The sequence below is a fragment of the Pangasianodon hypophthalmus genome, chromosome 1 (genome assembly GCF_027358585.1).
Source record: "Pangasianodon hypophthalmus isolate fPanHyp1 chromosome 1, fPanHyp1.pri, whole genome shotgun sequence".
Taxonomy (NCBI): domain Eukaryota; kingdom Metazoa; phylum Chordata; class Actinopteri; order Siluriformes; family Pangasiidae; genus Pangasianodon; species Pangasianodon hypophthalmus.
This window is the reverse complement of record NC_069710.1, coordinates 34,174,528-34,200,883: the sequence shown is the minus strand read 5'-3', so window position 1 is coordinate 34,200,883 and position 26,356 is coordinate 34,174,528. Positions and strand designations below refer to the sequence as shown.

The following is a 26,356-nucleotide window of genomic DNA, read 5'->3' as shown; positions in this document are numbered from 1 at the left end:
CTACATGTTTAAGCTTGTTGCCGGGGGTTACAATTCACATAATTACAGTGATTTAGAACCTAAATCTACTTTAGAGGCATCCAATTAGAAACGAGTATTCTCTGTCTGATCACATATTACACATTCCAGCATGTTCTTATACCATATAAACACAGTGTGTGTGTGTGTGCGTAATGAGATTACTCTTGCCTGCAAGCGCGTTTTTCTTCTCTCTGATTCATGAAATCGACTTGAGCTTTACAAACATTCCCCACATAATTTCTCTAGAGTACACATCTCCTCACACACACACACACACACACACACACACACAATGGAATCACAAAGACACCTCTTTCTGATGAGGTTCTTGTCACTACACTGTGGCTGTGTCCTAAATTGACAGACATGAACTGGACACTAGGGGGCGCTGCAGCTAGCACAGGAGTACACTTATCAAACATTTAGCTCAAAAGTTGTTCACACTAGTGAAGGAGTATCCAGTGTCAGAACATTGTAACAGTTAGAGGTAAAGTTGTAACTTACTGTTATAGGAAAATAATCAACTTAAGGGCAGTAACTCCGCTTCATCACACCACCCTGTCATATTTTATTCCATACTTATTGTAGCCTGTATAGCGCTAATAACCTGCTAGCTAAAAGGACTAGCGATTTTGTATGAAGACATTAAACATGACTGGTACATTTTCCACTTGCAGTGCATTATGGGTAACACAAACAGATAATGAAATTACCTAGAGTTTTCATTAGAAGAGATTCTGTGTTCTAGTCTTTTTTAAAACACACATGGTTGAGAGATTGTGATTGGCTATACAGTCAGGTCCATAAATATTGGGACAGTGACACAGTTTTGGTAATTTTGCCTCTGTACACCACCACAGTGGATTTGAAATGAAGCAGTCAAGATGTGACTGAAGCGTAGACTTTCAGCTTTAATTCAAGGGGTTTAACAAAAATATTGCATTAACCGTTTAGGAATTACAGCCATTTTTTACAGAGTTCCTCCATTTTCACAGGGATTCCAAGTGTTGAATTTGCATTTGGTAGCTGTTCATGGGAACTCTCAATATGCCGTCCAAAGAGGTGTTGATGCAAGTGAATTAGGCCATCATTAGGCTGAAAAACCAAAACAGACCTATCAGAGAGATAGCAGAAACTTTAGGAGGGCCAAATCAACAATTTGGTACATTCTTAAAAAGAAGGAATGCACTGGCGAGCTCAGCAACACCAAAAGGCCTGGGAGACCACAGAAAACAACTAAAGTGGATGATTGCAGAATTCTTTTCTTATTGAAGAACAACCCCTTCACAACATCTAGCCAAGTCAGGAACACTCTGGAGGAGGTAGGCCTATCATTGTCAAAGTCTACAATCAAGAGCCACCTTCATGAATGTAAATACAGACGGTTTACCTCAAGATGCAAACCGCTGGTAACACTCAAGAACACAAAGGCCAGATTAGATTTTGCTAAAAACCTCTAAAAAAAAGCCTGACCAGTTCTGATGCAAGATTAACTTGTACCAGAATGATGGGAAGAGAAAAGTATGGAGAAGGAAAGGAAGGGCTCATGATCCAATGCATACCACATCATCTGTCAAACATGTGGAGGCAGTGTTATGGCATGGGCATGTTTGGCTGCCAGTGGAACTGGGTCACTGGGGTTTATTGATAATGTGACTGTTGATAGAAGTAGCAGGATGAATTCTGAAGTGTACAGAGCTATACTTTCAGTCAAATGCTGCAAAACTGATAGGACAGCGCTTCACAGTACAGATGGATAACAACCCAAAACATACTGTGAAAGCAGCCCAAGAGCTTGGAAATTAAATGTCCTTAAATGGCCGAGTCAGTCACCTGACCTCAACCCAACTGAGCTGCTTTTCACTTACTGAAGACAAATCTGAAGGCAGAATGACCCACAAACAAGCAGCAACTGAAGATGGCTGCAGTAAAGACCTGGCAAATCATCTCAAGGGAGGAAACTCAGCATTTGGTGATGTCCATGGGGTCCAGACTTCAGGTAGTCATTGACTGCAAAGGATTTACCTCCAAGTAATAAAAATAATCCTAATATTTATGATTATATTAGTTTGTCCCATTACTTTTGAGCCTGTGAAAATGGAGGAACTCTGTAAAAAATGGCTGTAATTCCTAAACGGTTAATGCAATATTTTTGTTAAACCCCTTGGATTAAAGCTGAAAGTCTATGCTTCAGTCACATCTTGACTGCTTCATTTCAAATCCACTGTGGTGGTGTACAGAGGCAAAATTACCAAAACTGTGTCACTGTTCCCAGTATTTATGGACCTGACTGTATATATTCTATAGCTCAGCAGGCTCTCCTTCCATGCTGTTTGAAATATTACCAATTTAGTTTGATAGCATTCACATTCTAATTTTCAACTGGTCTATTTTAAGGTGTGTATTATCATTATACCAGGATGCTAGTTTTTTCTCTCTAATTATTTTTTGTTTAAGGGGGTTACATTATTGTATAGTGGAACATTGACTCTAAGCAATCAGTTAGTTGCCTAATCAAGCTCTGTGGGGTCAGACAGTGATCTAGTTGATACAGTAGATCACTAGGAGATTTATCATAGTTGATAACTCTAGGAGATTATTGATAAAACTCACTCAGTAGCTGACGTGAATGTACATTTGACATGGTACGATGGCAAGGTGCATATATTATGATTAAGACACATTTTCAAAGAGATGAGATAATGATCTGAGAACTTCAGACTGTGGAAATTTGACTATACTTTCTATATTTAATCCAAACGTCATTATTAGATCAAGAGTGTGACCACCATTATGAGTGGGTCCTATCATGTTCTGATTGACCACTACCAAATCTAGAATGGACACAACCTGATTCTCAGAGCGTCTTCCAGGTTATCAAAATGAACATTAAAGTCTCCAACAATTAATGCTTTGTCTAAAGAAACGACTAGGTTAGACATATTTTTGTGGCTACATATGTTATGTTAGTAAAAAGAACTTCAAAAGTGTTGAATACTAGATTAGCATTATAAATAACTGCGACACCTCCTCCTCTGCCAGTTAGACTGATGTATATAACTGTATCCAGGAGGACTAGCTTCATTTAATGCTACACACTCATTTGGTTTAATGCACGTTTCTGTTAAACACAGTAAATTTTAAACTCCTGATCAGTAATAGTTTCATTAACAATAAATACTTTAGATGTAAGCGATCTATTATTTAACAGTCCTAGCTTCAGATCAAAGGTGTTGACTGTGTATTCACTATGATTTAATTTTATGTTAATTAGGTCACTAAAACAAACTTTCTGAGTATTTCTACATTTTTGTTTAGTTCAGGGAACAGACACAGTCTCAGTATAGTGGACCCTACGTGACAACTCAGTGCAGCTAGCAGATGGTCTGTTAAGCCTGCTTGTGTGCTCCCTGGCCTTGGCTCTGGATTGTTACTGATTAACTAGGCCTGTTCTGAGACTATGTGCTATGATGCAAGAAATGACAGCAGCACTTTCCTGAGTGGGATGGACACCGTCCCGCCCTAACAGGCCAGCCTTGCCCTCAAAACTACTCCAATTATCTACAAAGCCTATATTGTTTTTGGTGCACCACCTGGGCATCCAGCAGTTCAGTGACCATAACCTGCTGTAAGCTACACCGCCACGCCACATTTGGATGGGGCCAGAGCATATTACTGCATCAGACATCACCTTCACTAATTTACACACCTCTACGATGTTGCTCTTAGTAACCTCTGACTGAAGAAAGTGTATCTCATTAGCTACCGTTGAAAACCTATTCTTGCCTAAGACTCTAAGATTACCTGCTATGTTCGGCACCCTGGCTCCCGGTATACACCTAACTAGCGCTGCTACCCAATTTTATGTGCCCTAAGATAGAGTCTCCTATAACCAGAGCTCTTTCAGGTTTCTTGGCTGGTGCTTCACTTAGGAGAGCAAACCTGTTAGATACGTGAAGCAGAGAGGATTGGTGCTCCTGTGGGCAAGCCTTAGCATTAGCTTTGGCTTTGCGATTATGCTACCAAGACATCACTCATTCGCCCCGCTGTGAGGGCTCAAATGACGGAGTTGGGTGATTGCTAATTCCACCTAAGGCATCCAGACTTTCCCCTACAGAAACTACACTGCTCTCACTCTCATTAACCCTCTCTAGAGTCTGGACGTGCACCTTAAATGCTGCAATCTTCTCCGTCAGAGAGCTAACTAATATACACTTATGACAAATAAAGCTCTCAACGATGGAGGAAGAATAACTAAACATTCTGCACTCGACAAACCGAAAAAGCTGAATGTTTGCCATGTTGAATGTTTAATGTCTAATGTTCTGTGGTTACTGCTACTGTGGCAGTAGAATAGCTTCAACATGTTAAAACTAAAATATTATTTGTTTCAACATAGGAATGAAGTTTATAATTTCCATGTTCATATTATATTTTGAAAAACGTTGGAATAAATGATTCATTCGTACATGCACATTGTTTTGTAGTTAATGCTTAAATATGGCAGTAAAATAGCATTAACTCCTCTCAGCCTGACTAAAACCTGCTTTGTGGGGACTCCATATAGAAAGTATTAACAAAAAAGATAATAAAAAAACACTTCAAATGTCACTCACGTAATACCATTGTACTCTACTTTTGTTGTCACATACACTGGAGATGTATTTAAATCACAGTTAGTGTACTTTGACCCAGTCAGCAGGTGGTAAAGTAGACAAAATAAATAAAGAGGATGCTCTAACAAACACTACTACTATGATTGGGGAGATTTACCTGTTCAGTCACTGATGAATTGGTTGCAATGGTATTATCCAGAAGAGCTGTAGACTGTGGTGGTTGCTGTTTCTCCTGGACATTGTTCTCAGCAGTGTCCTCCTCCATAATCTGCAAATTTATTGTACATTTGGAAGATTTAGTGCAATCTAAAAGTGGAATATACAACAGAAAAAACAAATATGCTGTTCATTACAACAAATATATAAATTATTTCACTATTGGAACAAAGTTTATGATTTCAGGATTAAATATAGAATATTTTGGAAGACTTTAGATTAATTATGATGTATTTAGACACACACACGGTTTTTCATTCCCACGAGTCTACTTATTTGTGTCTGTTTGTGCTTTCAGTGACTACCGTAATCCATGATTGAGAGAGACACAGAGTGCAAGACCACTTGGCAGAGCTTGCGACACACACACACACACACACACACACGTACACACGCCAAGAAGTGTGAACTTGAATCTGACAGACCGAAAGCTGCGAGTTTTTGTTGACTTTTGGAAGTGTGCTGAAAAGCGTAGTCTGAATAAATGTGAGCCCGGAGCTCAGTTAAGATTGCACCTGTCTGTCTAATCTTCCACCCCACCATCAGCCAGGATTTAGGCCTCCTTATAGCACAAAGACAGTGCTGGTTAAAGTGGTAAATGACGTGCTACTGACCACTGATCTGTATTGTGTCCTTGCTTCTGTTGCTTGACCTTAGTGCAGCTTTTGACACCATTGATCATACTATTCTCCTTGATAGATTAGAAAACGTTGTTGTAGTTAAGGAAATGGCCCTCTCCTGGCTCAGGTCTTATTTGACTGATCAGTTTGTAGATGTACATGGTGACTTCACTATGCAAACTGAGGTAAACTTTGGTGTTCCGCAAGGTTCTGTGTCAAACATTTGGGTTGTGAGGGAAATTAGGAGACTGGAGGCAGGCTTGGCAGACAACTCAAAAAGGCTCTTTTATTGGCCATTAATACTTCGCTCACTTTTCAGTGGTTTTATTTTAAACAACATACACACACACACACACGGCTCAGTGCAGCTCAGCTCTCACTCTCCCAAGGCTCTTTTGTCTCCCCTCTTTATCCTTACCACCAGTCAATGAAACATTCATTAGCCTAAATCCGCACGGGTGTGTAATTCTTACCACTCACCTTCTCCAGCTCTGCCACCCATTCACAAACCGGCCCTCGACCATAGCCCCGCTTTTTCTTTATATATACTACTTCTGGGTAAATTTGTTGGATAAGTCGATCTCTTTTAATCTTCCATTCATGGGGCGTGAGGTGGAATTTCGGACCAACCGGTTTTGCCAGTTTCACTCACCCCGAAATTCCCACAAATGCAAGTTTAATTCTCGCAATTGTGAGTTTAGGCTGCATCCCACAACTGTGTATTTATTATTACTTACAGTATATGATTTTATAAGTTGCATTTTTTGTCATTGTGTCCACCTGTAGTCATACTGTATCTGAAATCACTCACTAATTCACTATTCCCTCTATAGTGGGTGTCACAGTAATTTTATTATCTATGTTTGGCATGCATGTTCGATTGTTGATAAATATAGATAGGGGGCTACACTCATTACTGTAGCACTCAGTTTTATTATGTTCCAGTTTAATCTAATAAATACAAAAATACACCAAAATGATTATGCCAATAAAAAGTTTATGTTTATTGGAAAGTGGTCAGAAATGTACAGTATTTTCATTTTATGGCATTACACTTTAGCCTATGTATGCTACATTCCCGTGTGTCCACCCTGATGCTCAACCACTGCTGGAAGAATTTATTTATGTGCTTGTTGCATGCTGTTACTGTTCCTCAAACCAGAATTCATTTATGGTAACAATTAAATCAGACGTTGTAGTTTGTTTTGCTTCTTTACGAATCTAGTCTTTCAGAGCATGACACACCATCTCAAAGGGATTCATATCAGTGGATTCTGGTGGAGTCTTCACCCAATTTATACCCTCTGTAGCAATGACTCTGCTTGCAGCAGTGTGTTTCGGGTTATTGTCCTGGAAAAAGTGGTGATGGACTCTGAGGTTTTTCATAATCTAGGGACTGGCAGGTTTTTTTTTTATATAACAGCATCTTCAAAGAGGGTCTGTCTTTCCATTATCCCTTCCAAAGAGGGTCCATTATCCCTTCGAAGATTGTAATAGGTCCCAGTCCCAGTCTGGATATTGCTCCCCAAACATGAACTTTCTGTGGGTGTTTCAGCTTTGGTTTGGACACTCGTTTGCCACTCTTATGACAAAGTGATCCAAAACCACCGTGGTTTCATCAGTGAAAATGACTTTGTGAAATGTCACCTTCTCGTTGATCCATATTTGGGCTTGTTGGAGACGTATCTCTTTATTTTTGTCTCTGATCAAGGAACAATTTTGAGTTTTCCCATACTTCCACTCAAGTATTTGCCTGATCCTCCGAATGGAATGCTCACTGACGTCCACTCCACTGTCACAACAGAGCTGTTTTTTCACTGAACTTGCGGGCAGTTCATCATTATGGCTAGTGATGTAGTCTATGGCTGCAACAATGTCCCTAAAATCAAGGGCAAAACATTAAATAAATATTTGACACTTTAGGCACAACCAACGCATGACATTGTTGCAACATGTTTACATTTGTGATAGTGTCATACTGTATGTAGTGGGTAACTAATTTATTTTGAGAGGATTACGTGTGCATGAAGTTCATTCTTTATAATGTCTTCTGATGGTGCTCAATGTAGCATGTACACCAGTGGACCTCAGATGGTGGTGTATTTCTGGAGTGGAACTTCCAGCAGACCTCATCAGCCTGATGTCTTGGGAATGCAGTTTGCTGATCTTGGTCATTTTGAGATTCCTTTACATTTGGATGGACTGCATTTATCTGTACAGATGTCAAGGTGTCCTTGGGAGCATTAACAATAAGCGAGAATGGATTGTAGATACTGTAGGCTAGGCCGATCTATCAGGCCAGTCTAAATGCTTAACATGGCGTAATGTACTAAAGACAACGACCAGGAAGGTAAAACAAATTTTATCACACGCTCCTTGTCTTGTGCAGAATTTACCACCAAACAATGACACCATAATCACTAAAAACCACCGTCAGCTGACAAGGAAGCAGCATGTGACGTTATACACGCCACTGTTGCTAAGTTACAGTCTAAACACCCAGAAGCTTTTGTGGTAATTACTGGAGACTTTAACAATGTAGATCTGGATTCCACTCTCCCAAATTTCCACCTGTTTGTTGACTGCACTACACGGGAAAACAGAACACCAGACCTTTTGTATGCAAATGTTAAAGAAGCATGTAGTGCTACTACCCTACCCCCACTTCGTAGATCAGACCATAACCTTGTCAGTATTTTCCTGCAATTCAAAGGCAGTCATTCTCCACAAGGATTGAGTAAATTCATTTGATGAACCAAAGTTATTGTTATTCATTTTTTTTTATATATTTTTTTTATTGATTTTTAACAACAACAAAAAAGCAGAGCCAGATCAATATACAATCGACAAACATTTAAACACAAACAATAATCTGTTAGTATAATGGAGTGATCATGGAAAAGCCAAACGGCAAAATAAAAATTAAAAAAAAAATGGCAGGACTAAAGTCACGATTGTTCAAGTAGATCCCACAAGGGGGTCCATATCTGCCAGAATAGTTCAGATTTGTTCTGTAAGTCATATGTAAGTTTTTCCAAAGGAAGAAAATTAGCCACTTGTGCCAAACACATCTTCAGAGTCATGATGATGACCATAAAATAAGTGTACATTTCTTGGCCAGATAAGTAATGAAATTTAATAAACAGTTTAAATCAGAAGGAAGATCTAGTGATGTTTTACAACTTGAACTTGATTTAGACCTTCTTTAAAATATGTACCCTCCCCAAATTACCAAATGAAAAGACAGTTAAATGGTTAGAATAACGACTTGATAACTACTGCAGTTCTAAGAATGATGGGTAACTTGTTAATAGTTCAAATACGGTTTTACAAATCTGTGTAATCATCTCATTATAATGAAGGTAATTTTAAAGTGCATTGTATTTTTTAATCCCATCTCATTATTATGAAGGTAATTTTAATACGTTACAAAAACTCACTTTTTCACACAAGACAGTAAAATGGTTAGGACAAATATTTCATAACTATTGCAGCTGCAGACTATGAATTGAGTAATACAGAGTTGAGTAATTTTCAAATAATGTACACATTATGAATTCAAAATACATGTGAATAAAGAAAGAAAACTCAGTGAGGTCTATGAACTTTAAAAATATAGTAAACAAAATGGCAAGTAAATAGCACAGCAACTATATTTGCATTGGTATTAACTGAACATATTTTACTCCAGAAAAAATGTAAATAGCTCATTTCTCCTTTCACCATCTCTTATCATGAGCTATAGTTGTGTTCATTGTGCATGTCTTTCCACTTCTTTATCCACTGAATTCTTTGCTTGTGAGTTTTTCATTTCTGCACATTTCTGTTCATTTTCATAAAGCACAATCCAAGTGTTAACAGGTCAGAGGTAGAATTACAGTTACTGTTTTGAAAAAAAAAAATTCCTTGCATAAACTCGATATCCAACAACAAATATTTGATCAAAATGCATGTTTTAGTCTAACTTATTGCTCTTATTTCACTCTTGCACTCCGTCTGTTTGACACGCATGCACGCGCAGCTTTAAAGTTTAACAGCGACTCGGTTGCTGTTATGACAAATTGTTTTGCGAAATGGAAATATGCACATGACTTTTAATTCATAATATTTACAGATTATATAAAATAAGAGTAAAATGTAAGTTGTGCGTTGGAGAAAAGCATCTCTTAAGCGCATTAAACAGCACAAGCACTCGCGGTATTGTCTTGTGTTTTGGCTTGAGACTTAGTAAATGCGTGAGAGTTGGCAACTCTGCAACTGCGACTTTATATCTCACAACTGTTAATCAGCACTGAACTGAGTAATATTTATGTACACATTATCTCATGAACACCTGCAGAGAGCACAACGAAGTGTGTGTTTACAAACCACATAAAATAATGATCCTCTGCATCACACTCATGCAGTCACGTGGAAATGGATTTTCCAATGTCTGTGTTACTAAATATTTGTGTGCATTATTAGGATATTTTTATTTATATTTTATTGTGGATATTTTATGTTTTCTGGAAATCATGACATTAAACGTGCAGTTAATAAATTATCAGACCCTATCAGAGAATGATGTTAATTCTCTGTTAAATATATAATGTAATAATCTATAAGCCTAGGCATATTTAAAGATCAATTCAAGGCTAATCATTGCCAAGAGCAGTCTGATCTGGCCTGTGGACTTCTGTGTTCACTTTAATATTTTTATGTAAACCATACCTAATATTTTCTCTTAAATCTAAGCGAACACACATTGCATTGTTGCCAGTGTGCTGTGTGTTGAGCTGCAGTGTGTTGTTCCAGGCGCCACCTGGTGGATGTTGTGTGAAGCACAACAAATGAATTTAAACTCTAAGAAGCGAAACTGCAGGGTGCCGCGTGATCACACGTGACGAATCGCGTGAAACCACGTGAAAAAACGTCCAGTGAAAGTCACATCATCAGTCATTAATAAAGTATATTCACCTGGTTCAACTGGAAAGTTATTCCCAAGTGTAAACCTCAGAAGTTTTATAAACACAGCGTATGTTTTTAAACTCTTGGTTCTTGGTAGGACCGTAATATCAGATTATTAACTTTTTAAAACTTATTGAACATATTCTAATCAATGAACACCAATTAACAGTACACATCTTCCTCATAAAAAATCACACTAGTGCAGAATTTCAAACTGATTGCTGTAGATTTTTAAAATCCATTCCATAAGAGGACTAAATTTAACCAAAGCAATTCACACGCTAAAGTCATAAACACTCACTATGAGCGTGTGATGATGGTTTCTTAGGGTGAAACACTTTAACTGGAGGATTTTATGGGTTTTCTGGCATGTTTTTATGCATTAGTTCGTTTATCATCCCGGTTCAGTGCTAAATATCTTCAACACAGAACATTTAGAGTGAAAAGAAAAGAAAGCTTAAGAATGCAGCAAACAGGAGCTGTGATATTTTATTCTTTTATTCTTTTTTATTCTTCTTTAAGTGTGTTATAAAAGTGTAAAAGAAGGGAAAGCATTAGCAGCAGTGGAACAGTGTTAGTGTATATTATCAGGAACACTTGTGTCTGTGGGGAACGATGTCACGGAGTGAAGTCACACAATGAAGCATTTTGATGCCATAGAGGTGTTTCTGCTTCTGTACCAGAAAATTTCTCTCTCTTTCTCACACACACACACACACACACACACACACACACACACACGCACACACACACACACACTGTGTTCAGACGAAGCTGAAGATTAATCGCCTACTACGAGTTTTTAAGTTTGCAGAAATGACAGAGAAGCTAAAAGCAATGAGTTTAAATACTGCTAATTAATACTTACCATGCTAATTATTATTTCAAGTCTAAAAACACACATAGTATCATAGAAACTTGACTGCACTGTGCTAGCTTAAAGTCTATCTCTAGCAGTTATTTTTTATATTTTTTAATTTTAGGTATTTATTCAACATTGTGCTAATGATGGCACATTCTTTGTAGATTCTTTGTAATAATCCTTGAGGGTTATTATGATCTATAACATACACACTCAAACACACCAAAAAAATTATATATATATTTTTAATTGTTTTAAACACACTATTTAATAAATTTAAAACATAATTATGTACATAGTCAACTAAGTTAAACTTTTCTAATCTTAATTTTCTAAGAACTTCAGTAGGAAACAAATTACTTTAACTCAGTGTATAAACAGTGTATAACTTTGAGCAATGACCAGATTACTGCATTGAACTGATACCATAAGATATTTATAATGTGTTTTAAACATGAACATACTGTATATACAAAACAATTAAATGACATTATAAGTGCATTAACAGTTTCTGTTTTGCTGTTAATAAGAAAAGATTCATTACTGTACAGTTAAAGTTTATTTATCTCATCTGGCGCATTTCTACAAACAACTAGAGAAGCAGAAGCTGACATGTTGTACACCATCTGATTATCACTAAATGATGATGTTTTTCAAACACTTTGTACTGTAAGAGTTTATCCTCATCATCCTCTGTGTGTGAGACTCAGATCAGATCAGAATTAAAACTGCTTAAATCTGTAAAGAAAGAGAAAAGAGCAGAACAATCCAATTTGATCAAATGTTTATCAGAATCAGTCATCAGTTTCCTCACAAGAAAAATCAGTGTAAAACCTGTATGTGTGTGTGTGTGTGTGTGTGTAAAGTACAGTATTTATATTGCACAGCTCCAAATACACATATTAAACTATAAAACAGAAATGATTAAACTACATAATCAGTAAAACATTTTCATACACACAACACAAAAAAAAAAGACAGATTCAGGTTTACAAAATACAAAACCATAAATACCACAAATGATGTAAAAATTGGGGGGCTGGATCATTGTTTCTGGGAGAAACACACTGTTGCCTGATAGAGACACCAGGGGGCGCTCTCATCAGCTGCCTGAACAACCTCAACTGGAGTATTCCTGCAGTCACTACTCACAGCTTGTGATGATCAGTGAGGATAGAGACATAGATTGTGAGCAGAGAGATGAGAGGTGAGGATAGAGACGTAGATTGTAAGCAGAGAGATGAGAGGTGAGGATAGGGACGTAGATGGTAAGCAGAGAGATGAAAGGTGAGGATAGGGACGTAGATTGTGAGCAGAGAGATGAGAGGTGAGGATAGGGACGTAGATTGTGAGCAGAGAGATGAGAGGTGAGGATAGAGACGTAGATTGTAAGCAGAGAGATGAGAGGTGAGGATAGACATGTAGATTGTAAGCAGAGAGATGAGAGGTGAGGATAGAGACGTAGTAAGCAGAGAGTTTTGTCCACATACTGAGCTCCTGCTTCACTCCCACAGACCAGTACAGTGACTGTAACACTGGTGTTAATCTAATAAACGTTTGTCAATCTAAGACTTTTTTCATCACTTATGAAGAAAAACCCCAAAAACTTAATCTCCTTCAACAGGGCCAAGCTCTCTCCCACTCTTTTCCCAGTGAGAAGCATCCCACTCTTTTCCGAGAGAGAACCCAAATGCAGAACAGTGTTTTTATTTCTTATTACTGTACAAACACATTAAGATACAGAATCTCCTCTGAAGTGTATAAAGAGACGTTAAACCACCAAATCACTGTTACAGTGTATGTGTGTGTGTGTGTGTGTGTGTGTGTGTGTGTGTGTGTGTGTTTCAGTCAGTAACTCACTGTAGTGTCTCCAGTTTACAGTGTGGATCCTTCAGTAGATCAGAGAGCAGCTTCTCTCCTGATTCTCCTGGTTTATTGCAGTTCAGATTCAGTTCTCTCAGGTGTGATGAGGTGTTTGACTTCAGAGCTGAAACCAGAGCAGCACAACCTTCTCCTGTAATACTGCAGCATTGGAGCCTGTAGAGAGATCAACATTTACAGATCAACCTACACACATGCGCGCGCACACACACACACACACACACATGCAATGCTTCACAGCCCATGAAGTCTTTGTATGAAAGCCAGAAGTAAATCCAGATTGTTACACATCTATTTCACTGTTTGTTATTTTTGAATCTGGAAAACTATAGCAGTTATTGCTGCTCTATTAAAATTGTGCTCCAGGACAGACAACATTTTATTAATCTAAAACAGCCATATGACACAAATGCAGGATCCACAGTGTGAAAGTGTTGATCTGACCTCAGTGTCTCCAGTGTACAGTGTGGATTCTCCAGTCCAGCAGAGAGCAGCTTCACTCCTGAATCCTGCAGGTTATAATTCTCACTCAGGTCCAGTTCTCTCAGACTGGAGGAGTTTGAGCTGAGAACTGAGGACAGAGCTCTACAGCTTTCCTCTATGAGATCACACCCACGCAGCCTGGGAGAGAAATTATGATATCAGAACACTGACCATATCTTAAACAAAAACATACAAATATATAATTTATCCTTTTACTTAGAAGGTTTTGCGTGTACTCTGTGTGTGGGTGTGTGTGTAATCTTAAAGTACAGTATTTATATTGCAGAGCCCCAAATACACATATTAAACTATAAAACAAAGACGAATGATTAAACTACATAATCAGTAAAACATTTTCATACAAACACACAAAAAGAGAGATTCAGGTATACAAAATACACAAACCATAAATACCACAAATGATGTAAAAACTGGGGGGCTGGATCATTGTTTCTGGGAGAAACACACTGTTGCCTGATAAAGCCACCAGGGGGCACCCTCATCAGCTGCCTGAACAACCTCAACTGGAGTATTCCTACAGTCACTACTCACAGCTTGTGATGATCGGTGAGGACAGAGATGTAGATTGTAAGCAGAGAGATGAGAGGTGAGGATAGAGACGGAGTAAGTATGGAGTTCTGTCCACATACTGAGGCATACTTTTAATAAAATCACCGTTTGTCAATCTAACACTTTTTTTCATCACTCATGAATAAATCCCCAAAATACACAATCTCCTTCACCAGGGGCAAGCTCTCTCCCACTCTTTTCCCGGTGAGAAGCATCCCACTCTTTTCCGAGAGAGAACCCAAATGCAGAACAGTGTTTTTATTTCTTATTACTGTACAAACACATTAAGATACAGAATCTCCTCTGAAGTGTATAAAGAGACATCAAACCACCAAATCACTGTTACAGTGTGTGTGTGTGTGTGTGTGTGTGTGTGTTTCTGTCAGTAACTCACTGTAGTTTCTCCAGTTTACAGTGTGGATCCTTCAGTAGATCAGAGAGCAGCTTCACTCCTGATTCTCCTGGTTCATTGTCATTCAGATTCAGTTCTCTCAGGTGTGATGAGGTGTTTGACTTCAGAGCTGAAACCAGAGCAGCACAACCTTCACCTGTAATACTGCAGCATTCCAGCCTGTAGAGAGATCAACATTTATAGATCAACCTACACACACACACACACACACACAATGCTTCACAGCCCATGAAGTAAATCCAGATTGTTACACGTCTATTTCACTGTTGTTATTTTTGAATCTGGAAAACTATAGCAGTTATTGCTGCTCTATTAAAATTGTGCTCCAGGACAGACAACATTTTATTAATCTAAAACAGCCATATGACACAAATGCAGGATCCACAGTGTGAAAGTGATGATCTGACCTCAGTGTCTCCAGTGTACAGTGTGGATTCTCCAGTCCAGCAGAGAGCAGCTTCACTCCTGAATCCTGCAGGTTATAATTGTAACTCAGGTCCAGTTCTCTCAGACTGGAGGAGTTTGAGCTGAGAACTGAGGACAGAGCTCTACAGCTTTCCCCTGTGAGATTACAGTCACGCAGCCTGGGAGAGAAATGATGATATATCAGAATACTGACATCTCAAGCACAAACATACACAAATATAATTTATCCTTTTACTTAGAAGGTTTTGCGTGTACTGTGTGTGTGTGTGTGTCTGGGAGAAGGGTCTTTTAGATCTGTATCTAAAGCATGTCACAGTAAATTTTGTCCCGATAATATCAAAACTACAGTTTATGTTAATATTTTCTGTTCCTCATTGTGTGTGTGTTTGTACGTGTGTGTGTGTGTGTAATCTTAAAGTACAGTATTTATATTGCAGAGCCCCAAATACACATATTAAACTATAAAACAAAGAGGAATGATTAAACTACATAATCAGAAAAACATTTCATACACACAACGCACAAAAAGACAGATTCAAGTATACAAAATACACAAACCATAAATACCACAAATTATGTAAAAAATTCAGGGGCTGGATCATTGTTTCTGGGAGAAACACACTGTTGCCTGATAAAGCCACCAGGGGGCGCCGTCATCAGCTGCCTGAACAACCTCAACTGGAGTATTCCTACAGTCACTACTCACAGCTTGTGATGATCGGTGAGGATAGAGACGTAGATTGTAAGCAAAGAGATGAGAGGTGAGGATAGAGATGTAGTAAGTATGGAGTTCTGTCCACATACTGAGGCATACTCTTAATAAAATCACCGTTTGTCAATCTAACACTTTTTTTCATCCCTCATGAATAAAATCCCAAAATACTTAATCTCCTTCACCAGGGGAAAGCTCTCTCCCACTCTTTTCCCGGTGAGAAGCATCCCACTCTTTTCCAAGAGAGAACCCAAATGCAGAACAGTGTTTTTATTTCTTATTACTGTACAAACACATTAAGATACAGAATCTCCTCTGAAGTGTATAAAGAGACTAAACCACCAAATCACTGTTACTGTGTGTGTGTGTGTGTGTGTGTGTGTGTTTCAGTCAGTAACTCACTGTAGTTTCTCCAGTTTACAGTGTGGATCCTTCAGTAGATCAGAGAGCAGCTTCACTCCTGATTCTCCTGGTTTATTGCGGTTCAGATTCAGTTCTCTCAGGTGTGATGAGGTGTTTGACTTCAGAGCTGAAACCAGAGCAGCACAACCTTCACCTGTAATACTGCAGCGATCCAGCCTGTAGAGAGATCAACATTTATAGATCAACCTATACACACACACACACACACACACACACACACACACACACACACACACACACACACACACACACACACACACAGTGCTTCACAGCCCATGAAGTGTGTGTATGAAAGCCAAAAGTAAATCTCGATTGTTACATGTCTATTTCACTGTTTGTTATTTTTGAATCTGGAAAACTATAGCAGTTATTGCTGCTCTATTAAAATTGTGCTCCAGGACAGACAACATTTTATTAATCTAAAACAGCCATATGACACAAATGCAGGATCCACAGTGTGAAAGTGATGATCTGACCTCAGTGTCTCCAGTGTACAGTGTGGATTCTCCAGTCCAGCAGAGAGCAGCTTCACTCCTGAATCCTGCAGGTTATTGTCACTCAGGTCCAGTTCTCTCAGACTGGAGGAGTTTGAGCTGAGAACTGAGGACAGAGCTCTACAGCTCTCCTCTGTGAGATTACACTCACGCAGCCTGGGAGAGAAATGATGATATATCAGAACAGTGACATCTCAAACACAAACATACACAAATGTAATTTATTATTTTACTTAGATCATTTTGCATGTACTGTGTGTGTGTGTGAGACGGGGGTCTTTTAGATCTGTATCTAAAGCATGTCACACTATTTTGTCCCATAATATCAAATCTACAAGAATTTATGTTAAGTTAATATTTTCTGTCCCTCTTTGTGTGTGTTGTTAAATCTGTATCCACAGTGGGAAAGTGATGATCTGACCTCAGTATCTCCAGTGTACAGTGTGGATTCTCCAGTCCAGCAGAGAGCAGCTTCACTCCTGAATCCTGCAGTTTATTGTAACTCAGGTCCAGTTCTCTCAGACTGGAGGAGTTTGAGTACAGAGCTCTACAGCTTTCCTCTGTGAGATTACACCCACACAGCCTGGGAGAGAAATGATGATATATCAGAACACTTACATCTCTCTCTCTCTCTCTCTCACACAGACACACAAAAGATGTTTTGATAGAATTTGGGGAGTGCCGTCCTCAAATTAGTGTGATTAAAATCCCAGCACTGATAAAAGCTCCATCGGGATGTGTTGTTTGCAGCTTGTTAATAACAGCACCAGTTCTTTCATGGCTATCTTAGCATTAGCATCCGGGGTACATATACTGCAGCAAGTATGGTGCATATAAATTCACGGGGCAGATAAAAAGCTCTGCACTTGATAAAGAGGTGCTCTACAGGTGCTGGTCATATAATTAGAATATCATCAAAAAGTTGATTTATTTCACTAATTCCATTCAAAAAGTGAAACTTGTATAATGTATACATTCATTCCACACAGACTGATATATTTCAAGTGTTTATTTCTTTTAATTTTGATGATTATAACTGACAACTAATGAAAACCCCAAATTCAGTATCTCAGAAAATTAGAATATTACTTAAGACCAATACAAAGAAAGGATTTTTAGAAATCTTGGCCAACTGAAAAGTATGAACATGAGAAGTATGAGCATGTACAGCACTCAATACTTAGTTGGGGCTCCTTTTGCCTGAATTACTGCAGCAATGCGGCGTAGCATGGAGTCGATCAGTCTGTGGCACTGCTCAGGTGTTATGAGAGCCCAGGTTGCTCCGATAGTGGCCTTCAGCTCTTCTGCATTGTTGGGTCTGGCATATCACATCTTCCTCTTCACAATACCCCATACATTTTCTATGGGGTTAAGGTCAGGCGAGTTTGCTGGCCAATTAAGAACAGGGATACCATGGTCCTTAAACCAGGTACTGGTAGCTTTGGCACTGTGTGCAGGTGCCGAGTCCTGTTGGAAAATGAAATCTGCATCTCCATAAAGTTGGTCAGCAGCAGGAAGCATGAAGTGCTCTAAAACTTCCTGGTATACGGCTGCGTTGACCTTGGACCTCAGAAAACACAGTGGACCAACACCAGCAGATGACATGGCACCCCAAACCATCACTGACTGTGGAAACTTTACACTGGACCTCAAGCAACGTGGATTCTGTGCCTCTCCTCTCTTCCTCCAGACTCTGGGACCCTGATTTCCAAAGGAAATGCAAAATTTACTTTCATCAGAGAACATAACTTTGGACCACTCAGCAGCAGTCCAGTCCTTTTTGTCATTAGCCCAGGCGAGACGCTTCTGACGCTGCCTGTTGTTCACGAGTTGCTTGACACAAGGAATGCGACAGCTGAAACCCATGTCTTGCATACGTCTGTGCGTAGTGGTTCTTGAAGCACTGACTCCAGCTGCAGTCCACTCTTTGTGAATCTCTCCCACATTTTTGAATGGGTTTTGTTTCACAATCCTCTCCAGGGTGCGGTTATCCCTATTGCTTGTACACTTTTTTCTACAACATCTTTTCCTTCCCTTCGCCTCTCTATTAATGTGCTTGGACACAGAGCTCTGTGAACAGCCAGCCTCTTTTGCAATGAGCTTTTGTGTCTTGCCCTCCTTGTGCAAGGTGTCAATGGTCATCTTCCCCATGATTGTGTAGACTGAGAGACCATTTAAAGGCCTTTGCAGGTGTTTTGAGTTAATTAGCTGATTAGTGTGTGGCACCGGGTATCTTCAATATTGAACCTTTTCACAATATTCTAATTTTCTGAGATACTGAATTTGGGGTTTTCATTAGTTGTTAGTTATAATCATCAAAATTAAAAGAAATAAACACTTGAAATATATCAGTCTGTGTGGGATGAATGTATACATTATACAAGTTTCACTTTTTGAATGGAATTAGTGAAATAAATCAACTTTTTGATGATATTCTAATTATATGACCAGCACCTGTATATCAGCACAACAGTGGCACTTAATAATATCAGCATCGGTGCACCAAGTTTTGTTTCCGTAGATGCAAACAGCCCCACCTTTGCTTTTCCCAGAGTCCACAGCGGTTCTGCAGCTCTGAACATGTAGCGGCCTCTAGTTCAATCGCGTTGGTCAGCGTGCTGCTATTTAGCCACGTTTGAGTGTAATCCATAGCCGTGTATGTGACATGGCGACTCGCTGGGAATCATGGAAATAGCCGTATTTCATCGATCTTATTAGCCAGAGACCGTACAGTGGCAGGGAAGATGCTCGATAGCGTTGGACGATGCGGGTTGAGCTTTAGCTTTAGCCCGCAGGCCGCCCCGCTTACCCCGGCTTTGTTTACGTTCGCGACGCCGGCGACGGGCACTTCCTGTCGGACTGGCCGCTCACTTGAGCCCGAGGACCGGAGTGTCTCTGATGGTAGCAGATGGAAGTTAAATGTCTAGTAGATTTTGTCGGCTGTATAAATTGATCGCAAGGTTGTGACGAACAACCAAGTTTAACATAACTGGTCTTCAAGATGCCGCTGACAACCACAAACCTCAGATTAAAGCCATGATTCTTTCATGATTCTGGTTCACTCACAAAATCAAGGCATAAAATCAGTGCAGTGTGTAAACATCAGCAGGATGTAATGTCACACAGAGCAGCACAAAGTCAATGTAAAAACATGGAAATGTAAAAAGGGACGAGGTTTGAATGAATTTTGTTCCCATTAAGAATGGAGTGTGTTAAATTAGAGAGATGCATGTGTCACTGTAAAGACCATCATTTTAGTTTTATCTGCATTTAGAAATAATTGTAATGATTTGAATTGGGATTCTGTTTCCTTAAAAGCTTTCTGAAGTTTATTTATCACTTCAGCAAAAACAGGAGCACAGCAATAAATAACATCATATCATCAGCATAAAAGTGCATATTTGCATAATCAACTTTTCTTCCTAAATGATTTATATAAATAAAGAATAAAAGTGGTCCCACTGTTGCACCCCTTTATGGACAGACAACACATTAGAAAACAAACCATCAGCCTGAACACAGAGTCCTATCCAACAAATAATGTGAAAACCAAGTAACAGCTCGACTGGACAGCCCTGAGTCAGTCAACCTCTGCAGCAGAATAGAACGCTCAACGCTATCAAACACCTTCCACATATCAATGAAAAGTCAAACACAGTGTTGTTTCTTGTCTAAGGCCGTGACAATATCATTAACTACTTTCACAGCAGCAGTAGTTGTGCTATGGCATTTTCTAAAAGCAGACTGGTATTCATGTAGCCATGTATTCACTCTATAAATGTTCCTTTAATTGTTCGCTTATTAAAAGTTCTAGTGTTTTGGCAAGAGCTGATAATTTGGGTGTAGGCCTATAGTTATTAATATGACAGGGTTCTCCACCTTTTAGCAGCGGCAGGTTTAAGAAGTAAGCATCTAAACCATCTGGGTCTGCAGATTTTCTAGGATTGAGGAGTTTTTCACTATAAAATACAATATTCATGCTATATCATGCAGTCCAGACCTGCAGTTAAAACAGTGTATGAATATTTGTGTTTTTATCAATTAAATTAACTGTATAAATGTACTAATTATGTATTATCACATTTCAAACCAACGTGTGTTTAATGGGTTGAAACCTGACTTTACTGTCATGTTTTTATCAATAAAATAATATATTTTCTCTTTTTTACTGTTATGATATATCTTAGATCTATATATTTTATGCACATTTTACCTTATTTTGATTGTTTTGTGTTTTTAAATGAATATGCCATTGAGTGCTTTATAAATTCAAAGTTAGAACAATCTTATTTTCCCTCAGTAATTAGATTTGGTATTTAAATGTACAAAGTTAAGCAGAAAAAAAACACTTAACCAAAGAGAAAAAAAGCTATTTATTTAATGATGCTCTCTTCAATAAGCTCCCTCATTCTCCTTACATACAGAATAACAGTGAACTGATCAGAGTAATTAATGATAAGCATTATCCTAATCAGTGCAGCATCATTAGTGTTAATTTAAAATAATAAATACTACATTTAGTTAGTTAGTAATGCATTTATGAAATAATTTTAAAATTACTTACTCAGCTTTTCTGGATGCTTTGACCACTGGCAGCAACCTCAGAAGACATTCCTCTGATCTATCATATTTCCTCAAATCAAACTCATCCAGATTCTCATCTGAGTTCAGCAACACAAACACCAGAGCTGACCACTGAGCAGGAGAGAGTCTGACTCCACTGAGACGATTGTCATCTTTACTTTTCAGGTAATGCTGTACTTCCTGCACTAGAGAATGATCATTCAGTTCATTCAGACAGTGGAACAGATTGATGGATTTCTCTGGAGATGGATTCTTCCTAATCTTCTTTTTGATGAACTTGACTGTTTCCTGTTTCCTGTGAGAGCTGCTTCCTGTCTGGGGCATTAGAGTCTGATTGGACTCCAGTGAGAGACCCAGAAGGAAGCGGAGGAACAGGTCCAGGTGTCCATTTTCACTGTGTAAGGCCTTGTCCACTGCACACCTCAGGAAATCAGACATGTTTGATTTAGTTAAAAGATCAGATAGATCAGTGGTTTGTTGTTCTGTTACATTTCTGTTGATGAAAGAGAGAAATGCATATAAAGCAGCCAGAAACTCCTGAACACTCAGATGTACAAAGCTGAACACCTTCCCCAGGTGAAGCCCAAACTCCTCTCTGAAGATTTGGGTACACACTCCTGAGTACACTGACACTTCTCTGACATCAATGCCACACTCTCTCAGGTCTTCCTCATAGAAGATCAGGTTTCCTTTCTCCAGCTGTTGGAAAGCCAGTTTTCCCAGTGCCAGGATACTCTCTCTGGTCTGCTGAGGATCAGGGTCAGATTTCTGATAGTACTTTTGGTCCTTGTGTTTGATCTGAAAGATCAGGAAGTGTGTGAACATTTGAGTCAGAGTCTTGGGGATCTCTCCACTCTCTGCTTTACCCAACATTCTCTCTAGAACAGTGGCTGAGATCCAGCAGAAGACTGGGATGTGGCACATGATGTAGAGGCTTCTTGAAGACTTCATGTGTGTGATGATTTTATTGGCCAGGCTCTGATCACTGATCCTCTTCCTGAAGTACTCCTCTTTCTGAGGATCACTGAAGCCTCGTACCTCTGTTACCTGGTTTACACACGCAGGAGGGATCTGATTGGCTGCTCCTGGTCGAGAGGTTATCCAGAGGAGAGCAGAGGGAAGCAGATTCCCCTTGATGAGGTTTGTCAGCAGCACATCCACTGAGGCTGACTCTGTCACATCACACAATCTCTCATTGTTCTGGAAATTTAGAGGAAGTCGACACTCATCCAGACCATCAAAGATAAACAGGGATTTGTTGATCTCACAGTCTATAAATTGTAATTCTTTTATTTCTGGGAAAAAGTGATGAAGAAGTTTCATCAGACTGAGATTTTTCTGCTCCATCAAATTCAGCTCTCTAAAGGGAAGTGGAAACATAAAGGTGACGTCCTGATTTGCTTTTCCTTCAGTCCAGTCCAGAATGAACTTCTGCACAGAGACTGTTTTCCCAATTCCAGCAACTCCTTTAGTCAGCACACTTCTGATGGACTTGTCTTTAAAGAGCTGATTACATTTGATGGGTGTCTCCTGTGTTGCTGGTCTCCTGGACGCTGTCTCAATCTGTCTCACCTCATGTTCATTATTGACGTCTCCACTCCAACCCTCTGTGATGTAGAGATCTGTGTAGATCTCATTCAGAAGTGCTGAGCTTCCATGCTGTGAGATTCCTTCATTAATTCTTTTACATTTATCTCTCAGTTTGGATTTGAGTTTTCGATGGTACACAGAAACGTGTTCTGATAAAAAGAAGAATAAAATGTAAACTCTGATCATCTCTGTTGACTATTGATATTTTCATATCTGTATATTATATGTAATGTCAGTACTGATCTGTTATTATATTGTGTTGATCAAAGAACATCATTATGATGTGTTTAATAAATTTAGAGCAGTTTGTTCCTCTAAAGTTAAAGTGATGTTATATCCCCATGAGCTCTTACTGTTCTGCAGTGTGTTAGCGAGATCTGTGTGGTTCATGTTCTTCAGGACGTGCAGTGTGATCTTCAGCGCTCCCTCTCTGACACTGCTCTGATCCTCCTCAGCCTCCACCTCCTTCTCAGAGCATGCTGGGTAATCTGGACTCAGGAGCTTCTTAAATCTCTTCAGCTCATTCTTTAACAGAGTGATGACTTTGTGCTCCAGATCCTGATTTGAAACAGAAAGAAAAAAAATACAAAAATATTATAATGTCATATGAATATGTGTTTATTACTGAAAACTTTATATTACTCAAAATATAAAACTACATTTTTCTATCATTAATCATAAAACTTCTACAAGCAGATGTAACAAATAAAATGTTTTGCACTAAATACAGCTTTGGGATTTTAAACTCGTGTATTCCAGGCCTATTCAATAGGTGGCATCCAGATAAACTGGTTTCAGTTGAGGGCGCAGACGAGCAAAATAATGAAGGAGAGTCATGGAGCATTTCTATGTGTTTGAAACCAATGAGGAAAACACAATACACTCGTGTTCTCTCTTAGTGTTGCTCAGTATTTTGTTCTGTCACATTGCAGTGAGAGTGGAATAGGTGTAATGATTACTCAAATCTCTGGCAGCAGACAGATAGAGATATTAATTAAAATGCTGGGATTAGTAAAAGTTACACACACACACCTTGAATATGGCCTCCAAATGACTCTTCTCAGTGATTTCTGATTTATTCTTCTGCAGTCTATGAACAAACAAAACACTTGTTAAAAGTTTAACAAGGACTATAAATCATATTCATAACTACAATCACAAACCAGTGAATACACAGATATTTGCGAGATGTTTGATTATGAGAGTGTGAGTCATAAAACACTGCACTCTTACATTAAACTGTCCTCACCTCAGATCAGTAGCACAGTCTGTGTCTCTAAAGGATTTTGGTATATCCATTGACGCGTCACTCTTCATGGACACACAGCTGGGTTCAGGTGAGTCTGATCTCTCACCCTGAATCAGACTAAACACACACAACCACTGCATCATTATTACTGTTCTGCAGCAATACTGAATAATTCAACTGTAGTTAAAATCTGATGATATTCCTTATTAACACTGATACCATTCTTTAACCTTCATACTTTATCCAGCTACAGGAACAACTTGGGGTTAGACGTGTTGCTCAGTAGCTCAATGTCACTAATCATCAGCTGATTTTGAACATCTTGAGTTGATCTGTTTAGTGTAAGTGAATGTGAGAACATTTCTGTTTTTCACTGAGTCACACCCTTCGCTCACCTCTCATATTTCTTTAAGCACTGTTTCACAGACACACTCATGTTGGAGGTCATGTCTCCTCCTACAGATTACACCTGTAAACCTACACACACACACACACACACACAGAGAGAGAAAGAGAATTTGAATTTAAAAACTCTCCTTATTTTGTCAGTTAGATAATAATTAACAATAAAAAAAATAATACAAATAAATAAGGAAATGCGCAAGAAAAAAATCAAATCTATTTCAAACAATAAAAGGGAAAAATCAGAAAAAACATACAATGCCCCTATCCAGATATCGAGCGTATTTTCAGGCAAGTTGAGGAACATAAAAAGGTGTCTTCTGAAAGACATGACGTGTGACTTTGCAGCACAAAGAACTAGCGATTTTCCCGAATTGGAAGAGACACCTCACGCTCCAGTGCTTCATTAGAGAGAGAAACACTGCAGGACACATATTTACTTCACTCCAACATGGCGGTGTTAAATCTAACCCTGTATCATCACACGCTTCACTTACAGGGAAATCAGCTCCTACAGTAAACTGTGGAAGTTACAACTTCAGTACAAATCAACTGAACTGTTCTTCATCTAGTGCACATTCACAACATTCACATATTAGAGCTTTACATTTACATACTTACTGTGTTTTTCTCCTGCCAATGATTTGCTTCCTTATTCCACAAAATGGACTTTGACTTTCACTTAAACCGGAACACACACACACACACACACACACACATCAGTGATAAAGCCCTGTCAGATTAGAGTCATATAAAGTTTGTGCCCCCTCCATTGGCTCTAAACTCCAGTAAACTCCTCTGTGTGTGTGACTGTGTGTGTGTTTCTTATTGACATTATAGATATCTATATTAGAGCCCTAGCCCATACTGTTTAGAAGCATATTGATACTGATTTCCATTAAGAGCCATTTTTTGTTTGAAATTATTATTTTATTATTTATTATTTTCTGTATTTTTTTCTTATTTCACTATTATTTTGTTTTTTTATTTTACTTTTTTAATTTAATGGATATGTTTTATTTTTTCAAGCATTTCTTTACATAGAACCAATGATCTGCCAACAGAATAAAAGAATTTAAAGATTGAAATTATTTTTTTAAAAAGTCTATAAATCAGTTTGATATTTTGCAAAATTTGTTTATTATTTTTTATTTTGATTAAAGGTTTTAATAATTGTATATTTGTTTTAATGTTATTGTGATATTCAATTAAATATGTCACTCAATTAAATTTGTCACTATTTAAAATATTTTCTCTTGAGAATCATTTGTAGCCTTTAGATCAGTTTCATTCATATTTCTGATTGTTGTTCAGGGATCTGTAACTACATGTTTAAGCTTGTTGCCGGGGTTACAATTCACATAAATACAGTGATTTAGAACCTAAATCTACTTTAGAGGCATCCAGTTAGAAACGAGTATTCTCTGTCTGATCACATATTACACATTCCAGCATGTTCTTATACCATATAAACACAGTGTGTGTGTGTGTGCGTAATGAGATTACTCTTGCCTGCAAGCGCGTTTTTGTTCTCTCTGATTCATGAAATCGACTTGAGCTTTACAAACATTCCCCACATAATTTCTTTAGAGTACACATCTCCTCATACACACACACACACACACACACACACTGTAATCACAAAGACACCTCTTTCTGATGAGGTTCCTGTCACTACACTGTGGCTGTGTCCTAAATTGACAAACATGAACTGGACACTAGGGGGCGCTGCAGCTAGCACAGGAGTACACTTATCAAACATTTAGCTCAAAAGTTGTTCACACTAGTGAAGGAGTCTCCAGTGTCAGAACATTGTAACAGTTAGAGGTAAAGTTGTAACTTACTGTT

General features: G+C 38.6%; 1 protein-coding gene and 1 pseudogene across 1 annotated transcript in view; both read right to left on the bottom strand.

Annotated features, from left to right (window-relative positions):
• LOC113523756 (uncharacterized) overlaps positions 1-26,356 on the bottom strand; it is a 507,872-nt gene that overhangs the window by 132,164 nt on the left and 349,352 nt on the right. Inside the window, exons 19-20 of the mRNA XM_053235375.1 lie at positions 14,611-14,787; positions 13,608-13,784 (exon numbers count right to left, since the gene is read on the bottom strand). Coding sequence (XP_053091350.1) covers positions 13,608-13,784; positions 14,611-14,787 — 354 coding nt within the window. The remainder of the gene's footprint in view (positions 1-13,607; positions 13,785-14,610; positions 14,788-26,356) is intronic.
• On the bottom strand, positions 6,544-7,648 carry LOC128318597 (uncharacterized; annotated as a pseudogene).